The 24,291-nt window shown below is 51.4% G+C and overlaps 1 protein-coding gene across 6 annotated transcripts in view; it reads right to left on the bottom strand.

Annotated features, from left to right (window-relative positions):
* Nucleotides 1-24,291, bottom strand: part of ARHGEF7 (Rho guanine nucleotide exchange factor 7) — a 128,234-nt gene that overhangs the window by 47,818 nt on the left and 56,125 nt on the right. For 5 of the 6 annotated variants that reach the window (XM_007455313.1, XM_007455310.1, XM_007455314.1 and 2 more), the window contains 4 exons: nt 23,056-23,140; nt 19,614-19,744; nt 13,794-13,995; nt 2,474-2,562 (listed from right to left, as the gene is read on the bottom strand). In XM_007455313.1, coding sequence (XP_007455375.1) covers nt 2,474-2,562; nt 13,794-13,995; nt 19,614-19,744; nt 23,056-23,140 — 507 coding nt within the window. The remainder of the gene's footprint in view (nt 1-2,473; nt 2,563-13,793; nt 13,996-19,613; nt 19,745-23,055; nt 23,141-24,291) is intronic. The other variant, XM_007455315.1, reaches the window with a different exon arrangement.

The following is a 24,291-nucleotide window of genomic DNA, read 5'->3' on the forward strand; positions in this document are numbered from 1 at the left end:
TGACCCCAAGTGGAGACCTAAATCTTTCACAGATCATCAGCCCACACTGGTCTCACCTCCTAGAAAGTGTTCTTATCTCTCAGTGGGGTTAAAGGTATCTGTACTTCTGCAGTTTTCTGTGAAAACAAAACCACACAAGGAAGTGCGAAAAGTTTAACACATTATTCTATTTGTTCTGCGTGTCATACTGTGTTCCACATTTTACTTTTCTGTATAATTTATAAATACGGAATTCAGGAAAGCTGAAACTGACTCCTGGATTCGTCACTAACCAGTTCTGTTCACTGCAAAGTGAGAGTGCTATATGCCGAAAGATGGTTCCCGCGAGCTCTATACGTCGATGTCCGTCAAGACCGCAATTTTAACCTGTGCTGTTCACTCATACAGCTTTATGTAAACAACCGTTTGGATGTGATTCTGAAGCCAAGGCGTTTCCCCATCATCCAGAATGCAAGAGTTGCCTGACTCAAAGACAACAGCACATGTGACACAAAGGCTCTTCTCCCTGTATAAGCGCAGTTAAAGAAGGAAATCGAAAGCAGCGCTGGTTACGTTTCAGTCCAGTAGAGGACTGCACGACACACAGTGCCGAAGAAAACAACCCACCAGGGTTTCTAGAAAAGCACGGCTACCTACTTTTACAAAACACCCAATGGAAGCAGGGATCCCGGAGACCAGCGCAGTGCTGCTGGCACCAGTTCACACGGCACCGACTGCTTTCCTCTGATACAATTATCTGGACAAACACCAGTGCAAGAGGAGGCTCTCCCTCTGTGGCACGTCACTGTGGATAAGGAGTGCGCTGCTCGCTGCAGCCTCCCCCGGAAAAGAAAGCAACGCCTCACCTGAGAATGTGCACGAAGAAAAGGCAGCTCCGTAAGTTGAAAGTTTTCCCCCTAACAAACCCTGAAGTGGCACAGGACCCCACACATAACACATTCCACGCACTGAAGAGCAAACATGTGGGCAGAGCCACGTCCCAGGAGCAAACCCCGAAGAGACAAAGATTCGAATGAGGAGGGTTTGGAGAGCAGAGCTCGGCCAGGAAAGGCAGGCGCCCTGAGCCCTCGGGACGCAAGTGTGCTCTGCCAGCGGGGGTCGGAGTCCAGATGAGGCCAGTAAAGAGCGCTAACGAGAATGGGGACAGACCAGCGAGACGGTGGAGAGATTCAAGGGAAGGAGGTGACCAACACGAGGAGAGGGGTGGCCACAGGCCACCAGGGGTGCGCTCAGTGGCCTGGCGCACGGAGACCGGGCAGCAGAAGAGGTACAGAAGTGAAGTCCTGCAAAGAGGAGGCCACGAATTGGGGGCAGGTGGTGAGAGGAAACACTGACGGGGAGGGGTTCCTGCCGTTCTCTTCACTGCTGCGTAAGCAACGCCTTTAGCAGGGCCTGGCAGAGCGAGCCCCTGACAAATCCTTAAGAAATGAATGAGGGTCCCCAAGGCCAACTTGCACTGCAAGATTTGGGGGCAGACGCGTAGGAGAGAGCTGAGCGCGCAGCCCCAGGTCACTGGTTCAGGTCTGCACGACGCTGCACCATCTCTTCATAAAAGCACCGGAGACGAAACGCTCATGATGAAAGGGCTACTGCCAGGAAACACTCAGCAGTTGCTATTTCACTTCAAATCCTCAAAGGTCTCGTGACTCAGATTTATATCTCTGATTAAGAAAATAAAAAAGATTGGGAGTGGGGAGAGAAATAACTAAATAAGTGCACACTTCCCACAGAATTCAAAACATAGCTGTGTTTAGAAAGTTTACCTTGCTGGCTTATCACACCAGGTAGATATATACCGGCAATGTAAAATTTACCCAAATCGAGACTTATCATTTCCCATTTCCAGCAGATGGAGCGGCTCAGGAAAAAGGAGGTTTGGATTAGATATTAGACTTAACGCCACAGGTACTTTTTAAGCTCACAAACTGCTCAAGTTTCAAAATGCGGCAAATTTTAGGATTCTGAAACCCTTGTCTTCACTATGTGCAACGTCTAGACACTCTCCTAATTTCATGCTATTTGATACACACACATCAATCCCAGAAAAGACTACGTTAACATACAAAATAAACTAGAAACTGTACTGATCTGGAAAACTGATGATCTACTCCAAATATGAGTATAATGGCACTTGATGCACATAAAACCTGTAAATCACATTATGCACCTTTTTAAAATCCCAGTGTTGAAGACCTGTAACCGTATGGGGAAATAATCACAATACCCAGTTATGCAATAAGAACAGGGTACTATTCCACACATTACTACAAAAACATAAGAATATTATAGAAATACATAGAGGTCAGAAGGAAACAGCAGAATATTAACAGTGGTTGTATCTGTGTGGCGGACGATACTTGATTTTTATATCCTTCCTCCCTCTCTAGGCAGTTTACCTACATTCTACACTACTCAGTTTTAGAGACATTCAAAAAAACAAGTTATTCTTCAAAACTGTTTTGCGATTACTCACCACATTATAATAGCTTTTGTTAATGGCAGTCGTATCAAATCCTTTGGGAGGGCTCTTCAAGGCTCCAGATTTGGGTGACACGGGCTTTTCTGAAATAAAGACGTAGGGCAGGTTTACGGCTCCACCCTAGAGAGGACCACGCGCGGCAGCCGAGCACCACCCCAGCTTCCGGGCCCAACTGAGCCCCCAGTCCAACGGGCGGCGGGACAGAAGCCCGTGCGGCCAGCAGGCCCCCGGCCCCATCTCCGCCGCACGGTCGGCTCCCTGAGCTCAGAGGCCTCCACAGCCGTGCCTCCAGCCCGTCCTCCCAGCCCAGGCTGAAAATCTGACAGATTATGCACCACTGCTGTCAACAAACAAAAAAGAACTAATCTATAAGCTACACATGCAGCTCAGGCGTGCAGTACGGGTGACTTATTAGGCCCAGAGCATCGGAGACAACGTTGGCAGACACCTAACAATATCAAGACATCAAGACCCATAGGCTGGACTGTATTTGGAGGGATCCAGGTCACTCAGGATGCAGAAGTCCCTCTAAACAATGGCAACAGACAAAGAAGGAAAGCCACCCCACGCAGGGCAACAAGAAAAACCGCACTGCCTTAGGAGCCTCCACACCAGGGACGACAAGGAAAGCGGTCACGGTTACTTCAAGGATTCAAGTACTGAACGTTACATGGCTTTCATCCAACTCCATTCAAGAGAGATTTATTCAGAACAGGTACTGAAGAAGCGCTCGCCAACTGATTCCTTGGCGCTCGTGTGTGTGTGTGTGTGTGTGTGTGTGACTGAGGTTCCGTGGGGCGGGTGTGTGTGTCACTGAGTGGGGTGCGTCTAGCACTGGTTCTCCAAGGCTACTGCGGCTGGACATCACAGTGGGGCCGGTGGGAGGAGAGAAGAAGCTGTGATGAGCACTGCCTGGGGGCCTCGGTCTGCACAACCCCCTGCCCCCCTTGCCTCCTCTGCAGGGCCCTGCTGTGCACATGGCTGCCGGGGCCCCTCTGGCGTGTTAGGTAAAAGGATGCTGAGCACACCTGTCCAGAATCTCTCTCTTTAGGCAGCATTTCCCTCCCACCCCAAACACTCCTGAGCTCCAGGTCCCTAATTCCAACTGCCCAATATCTCCATTATCTTCTCAGCAACAGAAACCCCAAAAATGCCCAAAGCAAAACGCACTGTCTCTAGCTGTGGGTCCCCCTCCTCCTATGGAGCTGTTTACCTAAATCTTCTTTCAATGCCTCACTGTAAGGGCTTTCCAAACAGCTGAAAATAACGAACAAAACAGAAGGTGTTATTCCTAGTTGAAAGAATTCTCTCTGCCCATGGGATGGAAGCAGAACTCCACAGAAAATATACTTCTAAACCATGAGAAATACAAGGAGGAAAACCAATCTAGTCTAGCTAATACACTTTGCTTCCCGATCTTGTATCTGCAGCTAAGCATTTAACTGTGGAAGAAAAAACTACGACGTTTCCATCCGAAGAAAAAAATGTCTTTTCATCTTTAAAATCTGCAATTTGGGGGAAGCATATACAACGACAGTAAAGGGAGGTGGCTGAAGCCTCAATTACCGCCCCGGGGGATCATAAACAGCACGTGGAGGAAGACACACAGCAACACGGGTGCAAGCAAGGTTAATTCATGAGAATGACTTGAATCTGCTTTAGATTTTTAAAAAGCAAATAACTTGCCAACTGCCTCATTTTACTTAAACTTAAGACATACCTCACAACATCACGGTTAATAAAATGCAGTCGATTTACTATGAGAACCACAAGGAAGAAGCTTTTTCAAAAGCAAGCTTCAATCTACTAATATTCTATAAAAATAAGGGACAGGCAGAAGAGACCCAGAAAAACCAAGGTTTAAGACCAAAGAGATTGTCTTTTCTCCCTCAGAAAAAAAAGCACACAATGTGCTGGTCGCTAAATGGAAACTTCTGGGCTGGGAGGCGTCATGAACACACGCCCAAAGGCTTGGGTCCAGACGCTCAATGAGCTGTCACACGAAGGAGCCGCCAACACGCCCTCTGCAGAAGGTGCAATTGGCGCCGTGCCACCTGCGTGCCACCTGCGGGAGACCGGGGAGGGCAGCGCTGGCTAACGCTCCAGGGACAGTCGTCCGTGGTGGCAGGGTGAGCAGAAGCGCAGGACCCCTGCGAGCCTCGGGTGGCCTCTAGCGCCTCCACCAGAGAAAACTTTGAAGTGTCAGTGCAACATAACAGAGGCCAAGTCATGGGCACGCATAACAGAGGAAAATGCACAGGAAACATATTAGAAAATACTCAGCCTTCCCAGTATCCTAAGAAAAACAAGACATTGTTCTGGCCCATCCAATGGCTAAAATAGATTCCACTCTCTGGGACGAGGTGGGGGAGCCAGGAAGACGGCACAGCGCCATCTTCCAGGGCCGACGGACACAGCACGTGCCCCCCTTTCTCGCAATAAATGTTCAAAAACGCCGATAACAACAGAAGCTAAACACAGGTGTGCTAAAAGAAGAGGGGGATGGGGACCACCCCCACCAGCTGCCCAAAGTAAAGGAGGCCGCAAAGTACCGGCAGTGGTGGGAGCTGCCCTGGGGCCGGGCTGCAACCAGTGCTGTTACAGGACTGCCCCGTCCCACCGGGTGGAGCTCTGGTGACCCTCCCGGCTAATGAAAGAAAGCCTAGAGACTTCTGTCCGCCGGCCAGAGAAGCAGCTAGGAAGTGTGCTGGCCACTCAGGGATGGGGGGCACAGCCTGTGAGAAACCAAAGCAAGCCTGACCCCGCCAAGCGTGCAATCCAAGGCCACACCATCTCCTGCAGGACCACCAGGATTTGCCAAGGGCAAGAAAGCTCTCGGAGCCCTGAGGAAGCCAATGTCAGCCGTCTCTGTAGGTACTTCTGCAACCCAGGGTACAGAGGTACCCACTGAACAACCATCCATCAAAGCACAATCCATAAAACAAAGCACAAGCTCATGAAGAATGAACCACCAAGAGAGTGTAAACAGAAAGTGTACGAGGGAACCAGTCCCCGAGATGTAGAAATTAACAGGATAATCTAGGAGGCTGTACAGCACATGTGCTTTAAATGCCTGGAAAGAAATTAGGACCACAATGAATTTAAAAGGCATGAAAATGAAGAACATCCGGAAAAGAATGAAACAACTTCTAGAAATGAATACGATGGTCACTAAAACGAAAATCTTGGTGGACAGGTAAACAGCGCAGTGAGGAGGGAACGGGGAAGGGAAAGATCTGAGGAATGGTCTCCAAGTGAGTGTGGTCCAGTGAAGCAAAGAAACGAAAGCATGAAAAGCGGATTAAAAGCCACGGAGGGTAAAATCTAACCGGATATTCAGGAGACAACAAAGCAAATGAGCAGGCAGCGTTACTTTCCAGAAACGGCAAGTTCTCGCATCCTGGGCTAGGGTTAGGGCAGCACGGCAGCCCTACACAGTCACCCCTCCATCCCCGGGGGGCGGCCCTCCTGCTGGCGATGCTTCCAGAGGCAAAGGCAGTCAAACCCCGGCCACCTCAGGACCCAGCTATCGTGGGCTTTTCTTGCGCCTCTTTCTGGAAGAGTAAGGGCTCCCTCTCGTCATCCCTCATTTCCCTCTGCCTCTCCTGTCCAAAGGTTTCACAGCCCTGCTTTCTGCGCTGGTGGCGGCCCTCCCGCCAGGCTGTGTGCACTGACCCCTCGGAGCCCACGGGCAACGCTCAGCCCTGAGGACAACTCTAACTCTGGCTCCCGCTTCTGAGTCCCCACTGTTTGTCACCCGGCCTGGAAACCATTCTCCCATCCCCAGTCAGGCTCCCCAGGGGTTAAGCCCCACGGTCACTGGTTTCTGTGCTGCCAGTTTCCTCAACCCTGTACTCCTTCCTATTGGCTTTCAACTGCTGAGCGTCTTCCTGGTTCATTTAGCGATAATCTGTCCTTGTGGACTCTCCTGAACCTCGGTCTGAGCCTGTTACAGAGATCTCCAAGTGTGCACAGGAGTGGGGAGAACGCCACACACGTGTGCCCCTGCTGAGCCTGCACAGGTACCAGCCCCCGGCTGCTCTCATACCCTCGTTCCTCCTGGAAGCCTCACAGCAAAGCCCATCAACACTTCCGTGTCCACCCTACTCAGAGGGATCTCCTCTTTAATTAAAATCCTAACATCAGGCACTTATCACACCTGACAAATTCGTAATAATTCCTTAATATTATCTGATGCAAGTCCATATTCAAATTTCCTGGTCGGTTACAACATGACTTTTGTAGTTGGCTTATCTGAATTAGGAACCAAATAAGATCTACACCGTGCATGGGGGCTGCTCTGCCCTAAGCCTTCTTTATCCTCTCAAAGCCCCTCCTCTCTTTACTTAACGCCAGCAGAGAGCACCGGGCACCGCCCCCTTCCCCATCACCCATGCTACCCAATTTTCTATTCAGGGGACCTCAGGTAGGCTTCCTGTTTTATGGGTAGACATTCTGTTGTTTTTTCACTGTTGTTCCCCCAGTTCCCACAACAGTGGCCACTCAAGTAAATATTTGTTGAATGGACGTTGGCTGTGATTTTAGAACCGAGTGCAATCGTTAACAACCTTGGAGTATGAAAAACAGAATGCAAAGGTGGAAAAAGGTCAAGGGTAAGTCCTCGTGTTACAACAGTGGGGCATCAAGAGATGACTGTCAATGTCCGTGGACATGAAATAAAGGATATTAGTTAGCATTCCTGATAAAGGGAACCAACAGGAGAGAGGGCAAGGGAGGACAAGTCAGAGAGAAAGTCTGCAGGACACAAATCAGGCAGAGAAGTCCCACCACACACAGGAAGGGGCTGCACGGAGAAGGCAGCTCATGGCGGGGGCCGGGGTCTCCCAGGGGCGAGGGCCAGGAGCGGGGGGAGGGGGGAGCAAGAGACCTCTGCTCGTCACCACATCGGCTTTTCTGTCCCACGTGCTCTGTTTTCACATGCCTGGATTACTTTTAATGTAATATTTCACAAATAAAACTTCTTTTAAAAAGAGCATCTCTATTACTGAAGACTATGAACTCTGACCCCAAACTGCTACAGGACAGTTGACCCATGGGCGTGTCCTTGAACCAGGGGGTGTTAATCACGGTCACTGGGACGTGGCCACTCTCACAGAACACGCCCTACGGTGCCCAGTAACATCGGTGTTAGTGTGAGCGTGCGTTTATTATGTTACTCTAGAGGGACACTCACTTCCACATTCCAGAACAAATTACCAACCCCCTAACCACAGGCCGCTCTGTACATATGTGAGGTTCCCCACACGCCCCAGAGGTGCCAGGCTTACATTTTATACTCTCCGCACCCAAAAACTGTGCATCAGGAAGAGAGAGCATGGAGAGGCACAGCCCCATCCCGCGTGCCTTCAGAAACAGAGCATCACGTGCACCCAGGCACACGTGTGCACGCACACGCACACACCCAAACCCATCCCATGCTGCAGAGGGGGTGAGGGCAGAGGCTCCTCCCCGCTACACTAACGGAACAAGGCTCTGTGTCACCCTGTCCCTCTCCCCGCACAGGTTATATTTCTATCAAACACTCTCTGCTCTTTCACAGCCAGAGTAATAACTGCGTCCAAAATCCAGCCTGCATTCCACATCACTTTAGTACGCCAAAAATAAACAGAAAATACTGGAAAATGAGAAACTTAGGAAATGGCAGTGTGAATGCTCATTAAACATCACACTGCAAGTGAGAGTAGCAAGTGAGAGTCATTTAAGTTCCCACATCACTGCCAAGCACGGCTCATGACTCAGCACCCCAAGCTCACCCGATCCTAAAGGAACATTTCCAAGAACTGCCTTCACTGTTCACTGATGCGAAATGGGAGAAAGTAAACTCAGAGCATCAGAAATAACCACTTAAAAGAAACCTGGCGCACGAGGTGCACACGTGAACCGGGACTTGTGAGCATCCCGAGCCCACGGGTGTCCCCAGCAGCAGCCCGGCCACAGCGGTGCTCACATTCTAACCCACGGGAGACCCAGCGCGTCCGCGTTCCCTGAAGGAGGGCAGCAGCGGCGCCGCTCACTACAGAGCCGGCCTTCTGGCTGCTTTCCTTCCATCTCTCTCGAATTTAAGAAACTATCGCACGTGCGTGTAAAATACACACATACATCTGTGTGAATAAAATGAGTTTCACATATTCAGGAAGAATATACAGTGCGTTTTCAGCAAAATGTGAAATATCCTCAGGCAGACTCTTGGAAGAGATCTGTCTTCAAGGAGGGAGTATTTCAAACAAGAAACCACACACAGGTCCAAGACACAAACACGCGGGGTGAAGCCTGACCAGAGCACTGCCACCTCCTGCCACAAGGGGGCAGGCGGCCTCGACCACGCACACGCCCCGCCCCAGAAGCCGGACAGAAGCTGGACACTCGAGAACTCACCCGGAGACGTGCAGCCCAGGGGACATCACGGAGAAGGAATCTCAGCTTTGTTTATTCGATAAAAATATTAGTAAATCAAATCAAAATTTAACGCAGAAGAGAAACTCACTGTTTAAAGGAAGTCGCTGTTTGTCTTTGGTAAGGAAATGACCCTGACATGATGGCCAGTTAGAGGAGTCTGTATGTTGGGACCTGGCACATTTTCTTTACAGAAAATTAAGCATTAATGACACTGTGAATTACAACACTTATGCTAAACTTGCTCTTTCAAAAAGGAAACCTATTCCAAAATCAAAAAGCCACATTAATTACTAAAAAAAAAAATGCAATACAGAAATGTTATTGTGATCCTAGAGTTTCACTCTCAACTATTACAGAGTGATACGGTAAAAACATGGTTTCACGTCTTTGCTTCTCAAATGCCCACGTTTAAAATCAGACAGCGGCAGCTTTCCTTAGAATATACTGAAGTAACCTGAGGACACCCGGGACAGAAACTTACCAAAAGAGGTTATTCCTTTGGTCCAACAGTCAAACAAAGAACACTCAGCATAACAGTCAGCAGTTTAAGCAAACATGTCAGTCCCTATATTTTACAAAACAAACAGGAAAAAAGGGAAGTTTTCAAAGTTACTTGGGTCTCAGTTTGGTATGAAAACTAGGGATTCCATGTGACCCCTGCAAACAGCCCTTGGACAACAATGCAGTTACGCACATACGATGAAAAGGGGTCTCTCTCTCTCTCCCTCTCTCTCTCTCTCTCTCTCTCTCTCACACACACACACACACACACACACACACACACAGAGAAACACAGGATTAAGACACAGAAATAGGAATTTTAGACAGAACAAAGTGATGCAGTCACTCCTGATGCAGGTAAACACTCATAAACATGCAATGGCTGGTTCTCCTTAGAGCCACATCTGCCCCCCTCGCCACCCCCGGCTCTCAGCCCCAAAACCCCCCTCCAAAAGTGGGGCTGAGAGCAGAACACTCATGCCAGGCTGCTAGACACTCAGAGACCAACAGCTGTGAACAACCCGCCACCACAGATGATACTGACCACACTCACACATCCACCTGAAAACAACAGATGACACTGACCATACTCTCATACACCTGAAAACAACCCTCTGGGACTATCTTTTCAGTGTAATTTTCAAAGGTTAACTTTGGAGAAACACCTGAAAAGGAAAAATTCATTTGCACTCATTTGCACTCTTACTATGGTGACTCAAAATCAGACCAGAATTCCCATTTAAATGAGCTGTGCACAGCAAAATTCAAGAGGCACAGATTCAACAGGCGTCTGCACAATCAGCAAGTTCCACTCTTTATGGCTTGCCCCACCACCAGCTCTGTGACCCCCTGAGGACATGCCCATCACCAGCTCTGTGACCCCCTGAGGACGTGCCCACCAACAGCTCTGTGACCCCCTGAGGACGTGCCCATCACCAGCTCTGTGACTCCCCTGAGGACGTGCCCATCACCAGCTCTGTGACCCCCTGAGGACGTGCCCATCATCTCTGTGACCCCCTGAGGACGTACCCATCACCAGCTCTGACCCCCTGAGGACGTGCCCATCACCAGCTCTGTGACCCCTGAGGACGTGTGTACCCTATGCCCTGAATATCCCAACAGTACTTATCCTCTGGAGTTGTGGTAAGGACTGAAGTCACAGATGAAAAGCACTTTCTACAGGAACCAGAACATAAAAACTTGGCTATTATTGCTAACTGTATTATTATGATAATGAAAATATACTGCTTTTGTTATCAACAATAGAACGATATCAACTATAGAAAAAGAGCAACAATGAGATACCACTTTACACCCATTAGAATGGCCATTATCAAAAAAACAAAACAAAACAGAAAACAACAAGTGTCAGCAAAGCTGTGGAGAAATAGGAACCCCTGTGCATTGCTGATGGGAATGTGAAATGGTGTAGCTGCTGTGGAAGCAGCACAGCAGTTCCTCAAAAACTGAACATAGTCACCGCATGAGCCACAGCGATTCCACTCCTAGGAATATACCCCGGAGAACTGAAAGGACTCAGGACAGACATCTGTACACCCATGTTCACGGCAACATTATTCACAAGAGCCAAAAGCTAGAAACAACCCAAAAGTCTAGGAACAGAAGAATGGATAAACAAAATTCGGGTGTGAAATAAAAACACGTACACATATGTACTGGTCTCTGCCCCCGGTTCCTGGCACAAGGCTCCTGAAGCCCTCGGAACGTCCTGACAAGGCCGCTGGGAGCATCTCCTGTTCTAACACTAGGTCTCTGACCCTGTTCCTGACCCACAGTCCCTAAACCCCCTGGAGTTTCCTGGGTGATAGGAGCGTCCTTTGTTCTGATGAGGCGACTCCAGGTGGGCTTCTGGATGGCTCCTGGTCACCACAACGACCAAGCCGTGATTAGAAGCTCGGAGCTTCCAGCCCCACCCCATTCTCGGGAAGGAAAGAGGGCTGGAGACTGAGTTAACCATCACTCATGCCTCTGTGATGAAAACTCCGTAAAATCCCAACAGCGTGGGGTTCAGAGAGCTTCCAGGTTGGGGAACACACCTACGTGCCAGGAAGGTGGCACCCCAACTCCACGGGGACAGAACTTCCTGCGCCTGTGACGCTTCTGGGCCTCGCCCCCTGTGCCTCTTCATCCGGCTGTTCATCTGTGTCCTGAACCATCTCCTTTCCTACGGGATAAGCCAGTAAACCCGAGGAGCGCTCCCCCCGAGTTCTGTGAGCCCTTCCAGCAAATTATCAAACTCTAGGAGAGGGTCACAGGAACCCCGATTTACAGCCAGTTGGTCAGAAGCCCAGGTGACAACCTGGGGCTTGTGGCGCATGAAGTGGGGTCAGTCTTGTGGGCCTGAGCCGTCAACCTCTGTGACACTGACCCCAGGCAGACGGCTATCAGAACTGAACTGAACTGCAGGACACCCAGCTGGTGTGATCCAGTGGTGTGATGTGTGGAAAGCCCACACACTGGTGTAAGAAGTTCTCCAAGTGTGGCAGCAGTGTGAGAACAGAGGCGAAACACAGAGGTGCGAGGGTTTATCAGTGGCATAACCATACAAGGGCAGATTATTCAGCCTTAGAAAGGAGTGAAATTCTGACACACACACTACAACACGGGTGAACCCAGAAGACATGCTGAGTGAAATAAGCCAGTCACAAAAGGACAAATTATGTATGATTCCCCTAACATGAGGCTCTTAGGAGTCAAACGTCAGTCGAGACAGTAAGTCACATGGTGACTGCCAGGGGCTCAGGGGAGACAGGAATTGTTTAATGGGTTGAGAATTTGGGAAGATGAAAAACTTCTGGGACAGATGGTGGTGATGGCTGCACAACAATGTGAACGTACTTAGTGCCACTACATTGTACACGTAAAAAAAATTTTTAAACGGTTAAAAGGGTCAATTTTACATTATGGTAAATTTTACTACAATCTAAAAAAGACAGAAGAAGCATGTATTATTCCCCCCCAAAATCCAACACCGGAAACCTTTACCAATCAGGGCTGCAGGCTGCCTTATTAAAATACTTATGGTTTGGCATCACTGCTAGGGAAATACTCGTTTTATCGAAACTGTCACGTTCACTTTTAGACAGCTTTTCTTCTTGCTACCTCAAAAAGCCAAAGAGCAGCAATTAGCGCTCCCCGGGCTCCCGCTCTGTGCCAGGCCCGCAGCACAGGCTGGACCAACGCAAACGAGTGAGCCCCGCTGACCCCACAAGGGAGCGCCGCCCCCGCACCCTAACCTGAACCGCCCGCGGGCCCCGGGGCTCCTCCCCGCGCGGAGCCGCTCCCATCACACTCCTTCCACACGGCCCTACCCGCACCGCGGACCACCACCACTCTCCCCAGGCAGAAGCAGAACACCACAGCACACAGCAAGGCCTTTCCAGACAACGGACGACATGCAAGTCAAGTCGCAGCAGACTCGGCCTGCAAATCCCTCCCCACCGCTGCGTCTCTGGCCACCCACTCTTCCCTTCAAGACGCTGGTTCTGAAACCTCACTCATCAGAGCGCCTACACCCCAGCTCCATATGAATACAAACATATACACATACACACAGGAACCCATGAAGGCAAGGACTACATGACTGCACTGATAAAACCAGCCGTCTCTATCGATATATTAACGCTGCTTCAGGGAACGAGGGGCTACTGGGCAGACGCGCTCGGGAGGCCTGCCGTTCCCCCCCGTGACGCCACGCAGGACAGCACCACGCACACACATGCAGAGGCTGTGCGCCAGAACTTCCACACCCATACCGGAGTGACATAAATCACAGATCCTGGGCCGTAGAGAGAACCTGCGACTCCACGACGTGAATCTAAGCAGAAATGAAAAAAGTGCCAGTACCACTCACTATTCCCTTTCAAAATAAGATAAGCCTCTGAGTGATTTTTTAAATTCAGTAATGTTAAGCAACTGCAGAAAACCTAAGGAAAGCGATGCATCTTAAAATGCTATTATTAGCACAAAGAGAAGGACAGAAATTACTTAACTGTACATGACGGGCAAAAGCACCCACAGCAAGAAACCCACCACAGCAAGAAGCCACCACAGCCTGCGTGACACAGCCAGCTCTCAGTCCTGACAGCAGCCCTACAAAGGGCAATAAAGTTTACCTTATGTAAAAGCGTAACCACAAAAATAAAACCCAACAGATTTGAGATGTTTCTCCTTATAAAGGGAAAATAACAGAGTAAGTCTCTATTTTAAAGTGCTGATGTCGCAACGGAATGAAGAGCTAGCCTGGGACCGTGCAGCCCTTTCCCCAGCGCGGAGGCAAACACCACTCTCTCTCGCAGAAAGAACACGGGAAACTGGCCCTGCCCAGGACGGGGGGCACGCGCCCTGCCTCCTGCTCCCCCCGCCGTCCACTCACCACTGGGCTTGATCTCGCGCACGTAGTTGCTGGGGAACCAGCCGGTCCTGCCGCTGTGCGTGCCCTCCCACCAGCCCCCTTCCTCCACCCGCGTGACGTGGATGACGTCGCCTTTCGCAAAGGACAGCTCGTCTTCATTCGTCTGCTGGAAGCTAAACTTGGCTCTTACGACCAGCTGATTGTTGCTGTTATCCGTCATGTCCTAAAAAGGGGAGAAGGGAGGAGACGTCATGAAGGACACACATTCTACACTGTGATGACACGAACAGATTTCGCTTGGACAAACAGGGCGTAACCACCCCGTTCATGCGGCAGAGGAGCGCTGGACACACCGAAGTCCCCACGGCCCTGTCCACTGCCCCAGGTCCAGTCCCGGAGGAAACCCTTAATGGCTGCAAAGGTCTTATTCCTGCCAGTGTGGTGCCTACATGAACAGAGACACACTTCCACATACATTTCCACGCTACACACTTCTCTACAGTTTGCAACAAGTTAATACACTGTGAGCATTTTCCCAGCAGTCCTTAATTACTTCAGTCTTAACTAACTGCTTAATATTACACTGTACGGCAGTGCCATTAGTTACTTAACCAAGTCTCCACTACTAGACTTGAGACCATGTCTAGTTGCTTTCTACTGCAAAACAAGGCTGCATCAGGACTGTCTGCACGTGTCTTTGCACACACCTGTAAATGAGCCGATACGTTAAATTCAGGTCAGAGAACACAGATGACACATTTTAAATCTTAACGCCCATTGCTAAGTTGCCCTCCAAAAAGGTCCCAGACATTCCCGCCAGCAGCGTCTAAGACGTCTGACTGCTTCAAACACTCACCAACACTGGATACTGCCAAACCGACAAGAAGAAAGGGTACCTCATTTTAACTTGCATCCTTCTCAGAGATTAAGCCTAACTGCAGATCTCTAAGGAGTGGGCAGAGGAAGGCAGGCTGGCTAGAATGTCTTTCTGTCTCCATCTATCCCAGACCGGGTGCTGGAGAGGCTTGCAACCTGGAACTGCCAATGGAAGTCAACAAACAAAAATCCCCAAGCAGAGTCTGCTCTCCTGGCCAAAGGGGCGGGAAAGGGACAGCACATGGGCCACTCAGCCAGCACGCGGGTGTCCAAGGGGACCAGGCAGGACGTCCCGTGGCCCACCAAGCCCCAGAGCTCCTCCAGCACCAGTGACATCAGCCAAGATGAGGCTGGGAGTCCAGCGTCCAGTCCCCCCAGGTGGCAGCAGGCAGCCCCATGTGGCCACACAGGTGTCCCCTGCCCTCCACCCAGCCTCGTGGGGGGAGCCAGGCCCAGCGTCTCCCTGACCCCCCTCCAGCAGCACTGTCAGGGGTCCAAGAGAAACCCCAGTGACACCAGGTCAATGTGTCTGACCCGACACCACTGCAAGGAAACCAAGCTGTCCCCAGAACCACGGTCTACCACCCTCAGCCAGGACCGCCACACAAAACCCCATCAGCTAAGGCTGCAGCCGAAGACACACGATCTCAGCAGCATCCAGCATCTTCCAACACACTCTCCAAAGTGTCTAGGACAGAACTGAAGACACCCCTTACTCCAAGAACAAGGAAAATCGGAGCCTGACTCAGAAAAGACATAGATCCCAACACTAAGATGAAGCTCTCTCAAAACAGACAAAATAGAAAATCCCAGAAATGAAACAGAACTTACAAAGTCTACTCAAACTGCCAGAGTGAAAAAGAAATTAAGAGAGCCCCAGGGACTTGGGGGAAATGACAAAGATCTGAGATTGGAACCATCGAAGTCTTGGAGGAGAAAGGACAGAGTTCAAAAGGAGTCTAAGAAATACGGCTAAAAATGTCCCAAATGTGACAAAAGACACACACAGAGTCAAGAAGCTGAGTGAACCCCTAACAGGATACACCTAAAGAAATCTGGACCAAGTCACACTGTAACTAAACTTCAGAAAACTAAAGACAAAAAAACTTTCGTCTTAGGATAAAAAAGACGTCTGTGGATATGCAAGATCTGAAAAACTTTACCTCTCCTGAACCCTTGCTCAAGAAGTTAGAATAAGATGCACTCCTCCAAAACAGGGAATTAACCACGAAAAAAATGAAGACACAGAAAGACACGGAGGAAGTCGAATCGGGTCAAAGGCGTCTGCAGGTGATGAGGGAAGCACAGAGGCGGCAGCTGGCACATCCTGGCTGCAACCAAGAGACGCTCCGGCGGCCAGAAGACTTCACCAGCGTCCCCCAGGAAGAGGAAACTGAAAAACCCTAACACGTCTGAATGCGCAAAGACGAGATTCTTTCAAGAAAGGCAAAAGAGCAGACTATAATCTGCACAAGGTGCACAGAAAACTAAAGAGGCAACAGAAGGTCATCAGGAAAGCACAGTCCCAGCACACGGTGGCCCCGCTGCGAGTCTGGGTCATGACGGTGTTGCACTAACACCCACCCAACGAAGCCACCACAGGACTCAGCCACGGGGAAGGGAGGCCCAGAAGCACCCGTGAAGCTAAGGCCCAGGGGAAGTGGGACGTCCACAGTGGCAACACTGTTATTTTTAAAAACCCAAAAACCAACCTTTATATAAGGCACTTTATTTAGAGAGACACAGAGAAAAAATGGGAAGCGGTTGCGTCTCTACTGATTGTTTCCTAATAGCAAGTCTTGGAGAGTTACCTGAGTCTTTAAACTAGGTTCATGTGTCACTAAACAAGATGAAAAAGATAAAGCACAAACACAGTGCTCAGGCAGAACGTGGAGACGAGGAGCTGACAGAATGCCTAAAATAGTTCATGTGTGTTTATCTATTTATGTGTTTATACGTTAACTGCTATAAATCGTGTTTATTTAATAATTCAAATTAATACATTAAATATTTATCTAATGAATTAAACATTTAATGCATACTTCACATTTAATACTTAGAATATTTGATAAAGCAATCTCTCATCCACATTTGGCAGGAACCCTGCGGCTGACCACTGTCCCCTCAAACGCGGGGTGGCAGGGGCACCTGAGTGGTGAGGGCTGGACAGGGCTCACGTCACAGTCGGGAAACGGCACACACTGTCCTCGCTCTGGTCAGAGAAACACGACCCGCTCATACACTGTGTCAGGTTCTCTCTCTCTGCAGACCACTGTCATCACTCATCAGCCGTCTACTCTGATCTCCGTGACATTCTCCTTTTTGTGACTTCCCCTGGCTTTGCAGAGCTGATTCGGGTGACAAATTCCAATAACGGAACATGACACGTAACAAACACAGGCGCAGAGCAGGCCCCTAAGGAGGTCAAACTGCCCTGGGAGCCCTGCTGCCAGCCTGTCTGTCCCCCCCCACTCACTGTTGGGTGCACGCCGGGCGGCATGCAAGTGGCACGCGGGGCTCTCGTCAGGATGCTGCCGAGGCGGTGACCTACACTCTCCCTACAGCTGCAGGCCAGGCAAACACCAGGGATGCCTTCCCCACTTCAGAAAGGGACACTCCACTAAGCACAGGACAGGGTGACGTCTGCACAGGGCCAGGTGGCCAGTCTGGACCCCTTCATTTCTGACGCCACAAGTTCCCAGCCGTGGAGCACAGCCTACACTCAAGGATGGGCTCTAGGAGCACTGTGAGCGGGCGCGAGCCCAGGCGTGGTGAGGACCACGCACCAGGCAGACAGCCCAGCCCTCCGCACGGGAGGCTGCCGCCACCGCTGCTGCTGCCCCGGGAGGCTGGAAAGGGTGTATTCAGTCACTAGCTTACCGCTTCAGCTCTTTTCCTCCCCTTTTCTAAAAGCTCCCCTGAAACGTGGGGCGGAGAAATTGTTATTCCCTTTTTTTAAAAAAATAAATTTATTTATTTTATTCTTGGCTGCATTGGGTCTTCGTTGCTGCGCATGGGCTTTCTCTAGTTGCGGCGAGCGGGGGCTGCTCTTCATTGTGGTGCATGGGCTTCTCACTGCGGTGGCTTCTCTTGTTGTAGAGCACGGGCTCTAGGTGTGCGGGCTTCAGTAGTTGTGGCACGTGGGCTCAGGAGTTGTGGCTCGCAGGCTCTAGAGCGCAGGCTCAGTAGTTGTGGTGCATGGGCGGCATGTGGGATCTTCCCGGACCAGGGCTCGAACCCGTGTCCCCCTGCAGTGGCAGGCAGATTCCTAACTACTGTGCCACCAGGGAAGTCCGAAATCGTTATTCTTACCTAGCAGGTCAAGAGGAGCCTCACCGCGTTCGCCTCGTGAGCGCCTCACCGGGTCCACGGCACAGGCAAGGTGGCTGGGGCTTTTTAGTTCTGATGTAACTTAAACTTTCTCTTGCTAATGAAACACCAATGCTATACTTACCGTGATCTCAGCAACACTCATCACAACAGAACATTTAACTTTATCTTACTAAAGTTATTCCTTTGCAACCCAGTCCTCATTTACTCAAAAACAAAACAAACAAAAAAACCGACAACTGCCACAAGTGAATGGGTCAGACAGCAAATGTTTCTTTATCCAAAGCTTGCTGATTTTTCTTGCACTTTCCTTGCATATTTCATAAAGCTAATTGAAACTATTTTTCAAGTGGTCTGGGCATCTTCCCTTGCTTTGGACCACAGAGCTTGCAATGGGACCCTCTAAGTCTGTCCAGCCTCACGGGGTGGCCGTGAGGGTCACACGAGTCAGTCCAGGTGAGACACCGAACCAGCCAGAGCTGGCACAGAGAAAAAACGCTCAGGTGTGTTGTGTTGTTCACAAGGCCTGAAACAGGGCAATGGGACTTCTCAGAGAGGAAGAACAGTCACAGACACACAGCAGGGAGAGTTAGTTCGAGTTCAAAAAGTTCAAAAACACATAAAAATTATATCCCTTCTACAGCTCTCCGTTTTTACTGCTGCTTCGTGACCAAACTCAAATTAACTTCTCTCTACAACACACAGCTCCAACGAGGTTAACTTCCGTTTCCGAGGATCACACCAGCTTACTGGGCAATACTCCCTTGTGGTAAAGTAGAGAGCAGTGGTCTCTGAAGACTCCAGGAGGGTCGGTTCTCTTCAGACTCACAGGACGAGCTCACTGATTCTCTAACATACAATAATTTACTCAAGTGTTGCGTGAAGTAAAGTCACAGCACCGGCTGATCAAGCTGAGGACCAGGCCACCATCCGGTCCAGAGCGGGCTCGGCTGCCCGGCAGGTGGACACACACCCCAGCTGCTGGATGGGGTGGCCCCAACCCACAGTCTCCGCTCGGCCCTGTACCTCACCTTCCCAGGTCCTCATTTCCAAGCCTGTGCTCACAGCCTGTCTCCTGACGATTTACAAATGGGTTTTCCTCACTTTCCAGGAGGACTGTTCATCTCAGGTGGCTTCCCCACCTCACCAGCACCGTTATAAGGGAGCCCCTCCTTCACAAGCTGCATCCTGACTCAGTAGGGTGCTGTCACGCTTTCAGAAAGAGAAAAAAACGCTCTAGGTTCTTCGGCTTCCAGCCATTTCTTCATCATCTAAGTACTAGGTATGGATTTCTTATTCCCAAACTTCCGTACCTTTGTGCAGAGTAGGTAAGAAAATATGATGCAAGTGACCAGGAAAACATTTTAAAGGTCACATCCCTCCAGATAAACAGGTCTATATCTTAAAATAGAGTGCCCCAAATACACAGATTTCTTAGAAGCTGTCATGAAGCACGACACGCGGATAATCTGGTGATGGGCAAACGCCAGACCCGAGAATAGGAGCAACGGCAGCAAAGGCAAACCACCCTCTGGCTGAGCAACTCCCCGGAGGCCCGTGTGTCCTTCCAGACACGCTGCACACACCTGGCTCCCCAACACACTCCCATTCTCAGGGACCAACTCTCACACTTACCAAACTCCGATACTGGCCCTGGAACAATTTTGAAGTCCGACCGTGTGAAGGCTGGGGTCCCAGGGAGTCGAAAGACTTGATCCGGTGAGAGGAGGGCCGGGCACACACGGAGTCACTTCCCAGGCCGATGTCTGCAAGGTCGTCACAGGGGAGAGAGCGAGCTGAGTCCCCTGACACTGCGCCCACAACCCCGCACCGGGCTCCGAGGGTCAGGGGGCCACCCGCGCAGGAGACCAGGAGCAGAGTCCCCGCCATGGGACCGAACGACCGCACGCACCCCAGGCACCTTCCCGGGAATTAACTGAACATAACTATTTAGCAGTCCTTCTCTAGCTAAGTTCCGAGTTTACAACGTGTTTCGTAACTGTTTTCAGTACTTTCCCCTCACCTGGAAACAAGAAGCCTCTCACACTCGACTCCTGAGCAGAGCACCACCCAGACTCCCCCCGCATCCCCACCGCACGCCCACTCCTCCAGGATCACTCTTTGCGCAGTGAGCGAGCCGCAAGCGTGATCGTGCCAGAGACGGAAAAGACTCTCTTACTTGAAACAAACAGAACCCCCTGGCACTTTCCGTCCAGAAAGGCCTTTCTGAGGATGATGCCCTCGGCATGACGGCAGGCACACTTCACTCACCTCACAAGGCTGTGAAAGGACCAGAGACCACACAGCACTAAAGGCTCAGATCTCTCTCTGGAGTCGCTGCAGGATCACACACCCCACTCAGGCCACCAGCACGTAAATGTCAGCAGCCCACTTCGCAGAAGCGATGTGATTTTTTAAAAATGAGGCCACGAGCGAGTTTTCTAGGGAAATCACTGTTTTGACATGCACACGCCTAGCAATTTCCTAAAGCTATGTGGGGGGCCTTCTATAAAAATGTCCTGAAACTGGGGGTCTCCAGGTCCTCTTTCTCTGGCAGATCCCTTTGGATTGGCTTACACAGCGTCTTATGACATTCTGAATTAGGTACCAACAACTGGAAGTCTGGGGACTCCCCAGGGAAACCGGCATTCCCAGCTGTTCTTGAAGCACCGGGGCTCTGGCGCCTCTGGCTCTGCGCTCCCTGACTGACCCAGAGCTGAGCAGGGCCCACGCGGGCAGAGCAACCATTGCCCTCTGCCCGCCTCGCTCCTCAATGCTGCCTGCTGGGCCCCACGGACCTGGCGTCCGGGACCCCTGCCCTAAAACCACCTTGACGTCTCAGTGTGGAAGCCCCTCCAATTCTCAGGCCCTGCTCAGTGCTCCCGCCGTGTGGCAGAGGCCTGGCAACTGCGAGCACAAACAGCGCCCAGAGGACAGGCGTGAAGCAGCTGCCCCAGTGGCTGCCTGCCGTACCCAGGAGTGTTTAGGATCCCTTCCTTCCCCACCTCCAATCTCTCCTCTGTCCAAGTAAAAGGCAAGTATTCCTCCACAAGCCTGGAGAACACAAAGGGTCTCCCTGAAGTGCCGGAAGCAGAGGAAAGACGGTGACGGGCTTCCCCAACAACGACCGTGAAGTCAGCAGGTGCACCTGTCTTACACTTGCGTCAGCCCCTACAGCCGACGGCTGAAGAGGCACCGTCACCTCCTTCACGCTGACTTCCGAAACACAAATGAAGAGCAGTAGCCAACAAATACAGAAGCAAAAAGTTCTCTTCCTCTGAGAAGGCTCAGTCCTCTTGTTTAAAAGCTGAAGAGAGAAGTACCAGGTTTATTTCAGAACTTCCAAACAGGTCTTTGTAAAGAACAGCGCTAGGTGCTCTGCGTCCAGGATATGTCCAATGATGTCAAGAACACACGAGAAACACTTCTGCATCAGGTGGAGGTGGGAACGACGGTAACACATGCCCGGAAGATACAGCTCCCGGCCTGCGTCCATGCTTTCTGTGGCCCGCGGGGCTCCGCCTCGATCACCGAGGTCTCGCAGCCCGGTGGATGGAGCGAAGCCGCCCTCGTCGCTCCCCCTCTCCTTCCGACCCACCCGAACTTACACACCCAGGGCGAGAGCAAACCTGCCGTCTCCCGCCCGCGGCCTCACACGTGGGGACCGTGTCTACCAAAGCCACTCTCGCCCCAGCTGCCAGACAGCGAGCCCAGCGGAGGGCAGTGAGTGTCAAACTGCGGCCCAGACGCCAGCAAAGTGCTGCAGGCGGGCCGGGGCCGAGGAGGCGCCGCGCTGCACCCGCCGCCTGCACCCGCTCCTCCCCTGTGAAGCCCACTCATCGACTGCCAACGCTTCGACCGTGGCAGGCTGGCTCCTTTATTATCTGTCTGCTCGCGTCAGGTCTATCGCTTCTCCACAGAGGGATCGAAGAGGCAGCACAAGCTTGACAAAACGCCACAAGCCTCCTGTCTGGAGGGTGCGATGGCTGCATGTCCTTATGTCCGCCTTGTTGCCCCCCACTTCTCCGCCCCCTCTTGCCCTCCTCCTGGACTTGGACCCTCACGCTTTCCCACACTCGCTCACCTGGGTCCTAATTTAGCGTGTCCCGAGGTGCTGTCACCTCAACAGCCCAAGACGTTCTCAACTTCAAGCCTGAAGTCAAGCTATGAAAAGGGAAGCCCTGCCCGGGACGGCGGGCAGCACAGGCTGCTCTGGGCACACGTCCCCAAGCGCGGGCAGCGGGGCAGCGCCCAGACAGCCCTCCCAGCAAACGAGTGGCGTGAGGGGCCCCGGAAGCGGTTCCTGCAGCCCCGAGCGTTCCGACCCCATCCCGTCCCCACAGTGAGGAAGGGTCGGGGCGAAATGAGGGGAGACCCTGGCAAGAGAAACTTACTTTTTCTGATCAAAAGAGACGTATCAAGGGCTAACTGCCCCTCCCAGGGATCTGAAACTACAGTCCGTAAAGGTAAGTAGAAAACAAACGTGACTTTAAAACAAAAGAGCCTCTAAGCCCTTCCGGTGCCTCAGGCAGCCTCCAGGCCCGAACTAGCCCCACAGGAGCATGTACAGACCCCGCTGTCCTCTCCGCGGTCGGGGACCCCACCTCTCCCTAGAGGTGCAACTGGGGCTCGAACCCGCAGCCCACAGAGCCCAGGTGCCCTCGTCACCCTCAGGAAACCTGGCCCAGGTAGGTGTTTACTGTAGAGGCCAGCTCACTGGCTGTACCTCAAAAACAGGCACTAGATCTGCTCACTAGATCTGAGCTTTAATCAGCATGAACTTAATAAAACTCCAGAGCAAGGTGCTTCAAGCTCCAGGACAGCCCATGAGTTGCCCCTGCGAACAAGGCACTCCCCCTCTGCTGTACTTTTCTCTCTGCCCACAGGAAGGAAAGCACTGATATCTACCAGGACCTAAAGAGGAAGACTCTGCTCGCAGCAAAAGTGACAACCAAAATTTTAATGCAATCCTTTTTTAAATTCAATAATGTTCACTCTGCCTCACTAACACAAAAGCAACAAGGTTTTTGCCCCTTTTTCTTCCCCTCCCCTCAAGTTCAGTAAAAAAGAGACTTACCTGCTGTTACTTTATTTAGAGTCACTAAGGAGCTGAGGACCTTGTTGAAATTCTGCCCCTGATACAAATCGTTTGCATCAAATGTCTGAAAGGGAAAAATGAACAAGCAGAATTAGCAGAGTCCGGTGTCGGGGCAGTTCTGCACAGTAAGAGGAAGACAGTAGGCTTCGCAGGCGAGACCCCAGGGAGGCGGCACACCTGCGAGCTCGTCTTCCGGTCGGAGCAGGAGGCCAGGCCAGATTCCCTTACTGGGGCCGTTCTGGGCCCAAGTCCAGCTTCTCAACCACCACGCCCCCACCCTGCCGCACCCTCCTTCATAACCTGGGGTGCTGCTGGCACTGCGTGAAGGCTCCTCTCCTTAGACTGAGGCTGAGGCCTCAGGGCAGGTCTACTACAGACTTCCTCTCCTGGCCATAGCCGATGCCAAAACCAACAGCAGCAAAAGGGAAACGCCGACATCAGAGAGGATACGAGAGGGAAGGAAGGGAAGGCAGGAGAGGCTGATTCCAGAAGAGGGGGAGCGGGGACACCGCCACCCTCGGGGCAGAGCACAAGGCCAGACCAGGACCGTCTAGTCTGCATCGCTACAATCTCGGCCGCCTAGAGACCGGGGACGCGCCCAAGCTAGTCCCCTCCCCGCCCACCCTCCAACACCCAGGAGCTGAAAGATGCTGCGCATCAGGCTGCCTAGACACAGCACGGCTGATCCACAATGTGTGCGCAAACACACGCGCTAAAACAAACACGTCTCATCCCCAAACACTGCCTGAAGACCACATACACCTTCTGATCACTGAATAACTCCTTCTCTCCCCCCAAAAATTTAATAGTCAAATCATCCACAACTCTGTGCCAGAAAAATTATGAAAAAAATTCTTTGAGATGCAGTTAACAGAAAGATGTGCTTAGATGCCCAAATGAAAACTGTGTTAACATTCTTCAAAGGTTCTCCCACTGGGGCAAAAATGAACTATGGTGACCAGTCATCCCAGGATTGACTTCCTCTGCAGGCCGCCTGTCACCCCTCCCCCGACTCGGCGGCTCCTCTATCTCACACCCTGCCAGGAGCCCCGGCTTCCCCCCTTCCTGCTTCTCCCTCCCCCTGCACAGCTAACTCTCACTCATCCGGCTCCCGCCAGCCTCACCCCCCCACTAGGCTCAGCAGGGCCCAGCCAGGCTCCCGGCACACTCACTGCCACAACCTTACGGTCTATGTGTGCGCGCTGCCCTAGACTG

The sequence above is a fragment of the Lipotes vexillifer genome, unplaced genomic scaffold (genome assembly GCF_000442215.2).
Source record: "Lipotes vexillifer unplaced genomic scaffold, Lipotes_vexillifer_v1.1 scaffold132, whole genome shotgun sequence".
Lineage (NCBI taxonomy): Eukaryota > Metazoa > Chordata > Mammalia > Artiodactyla > Lipotidae > Lipotes > Lipotes vexillifer.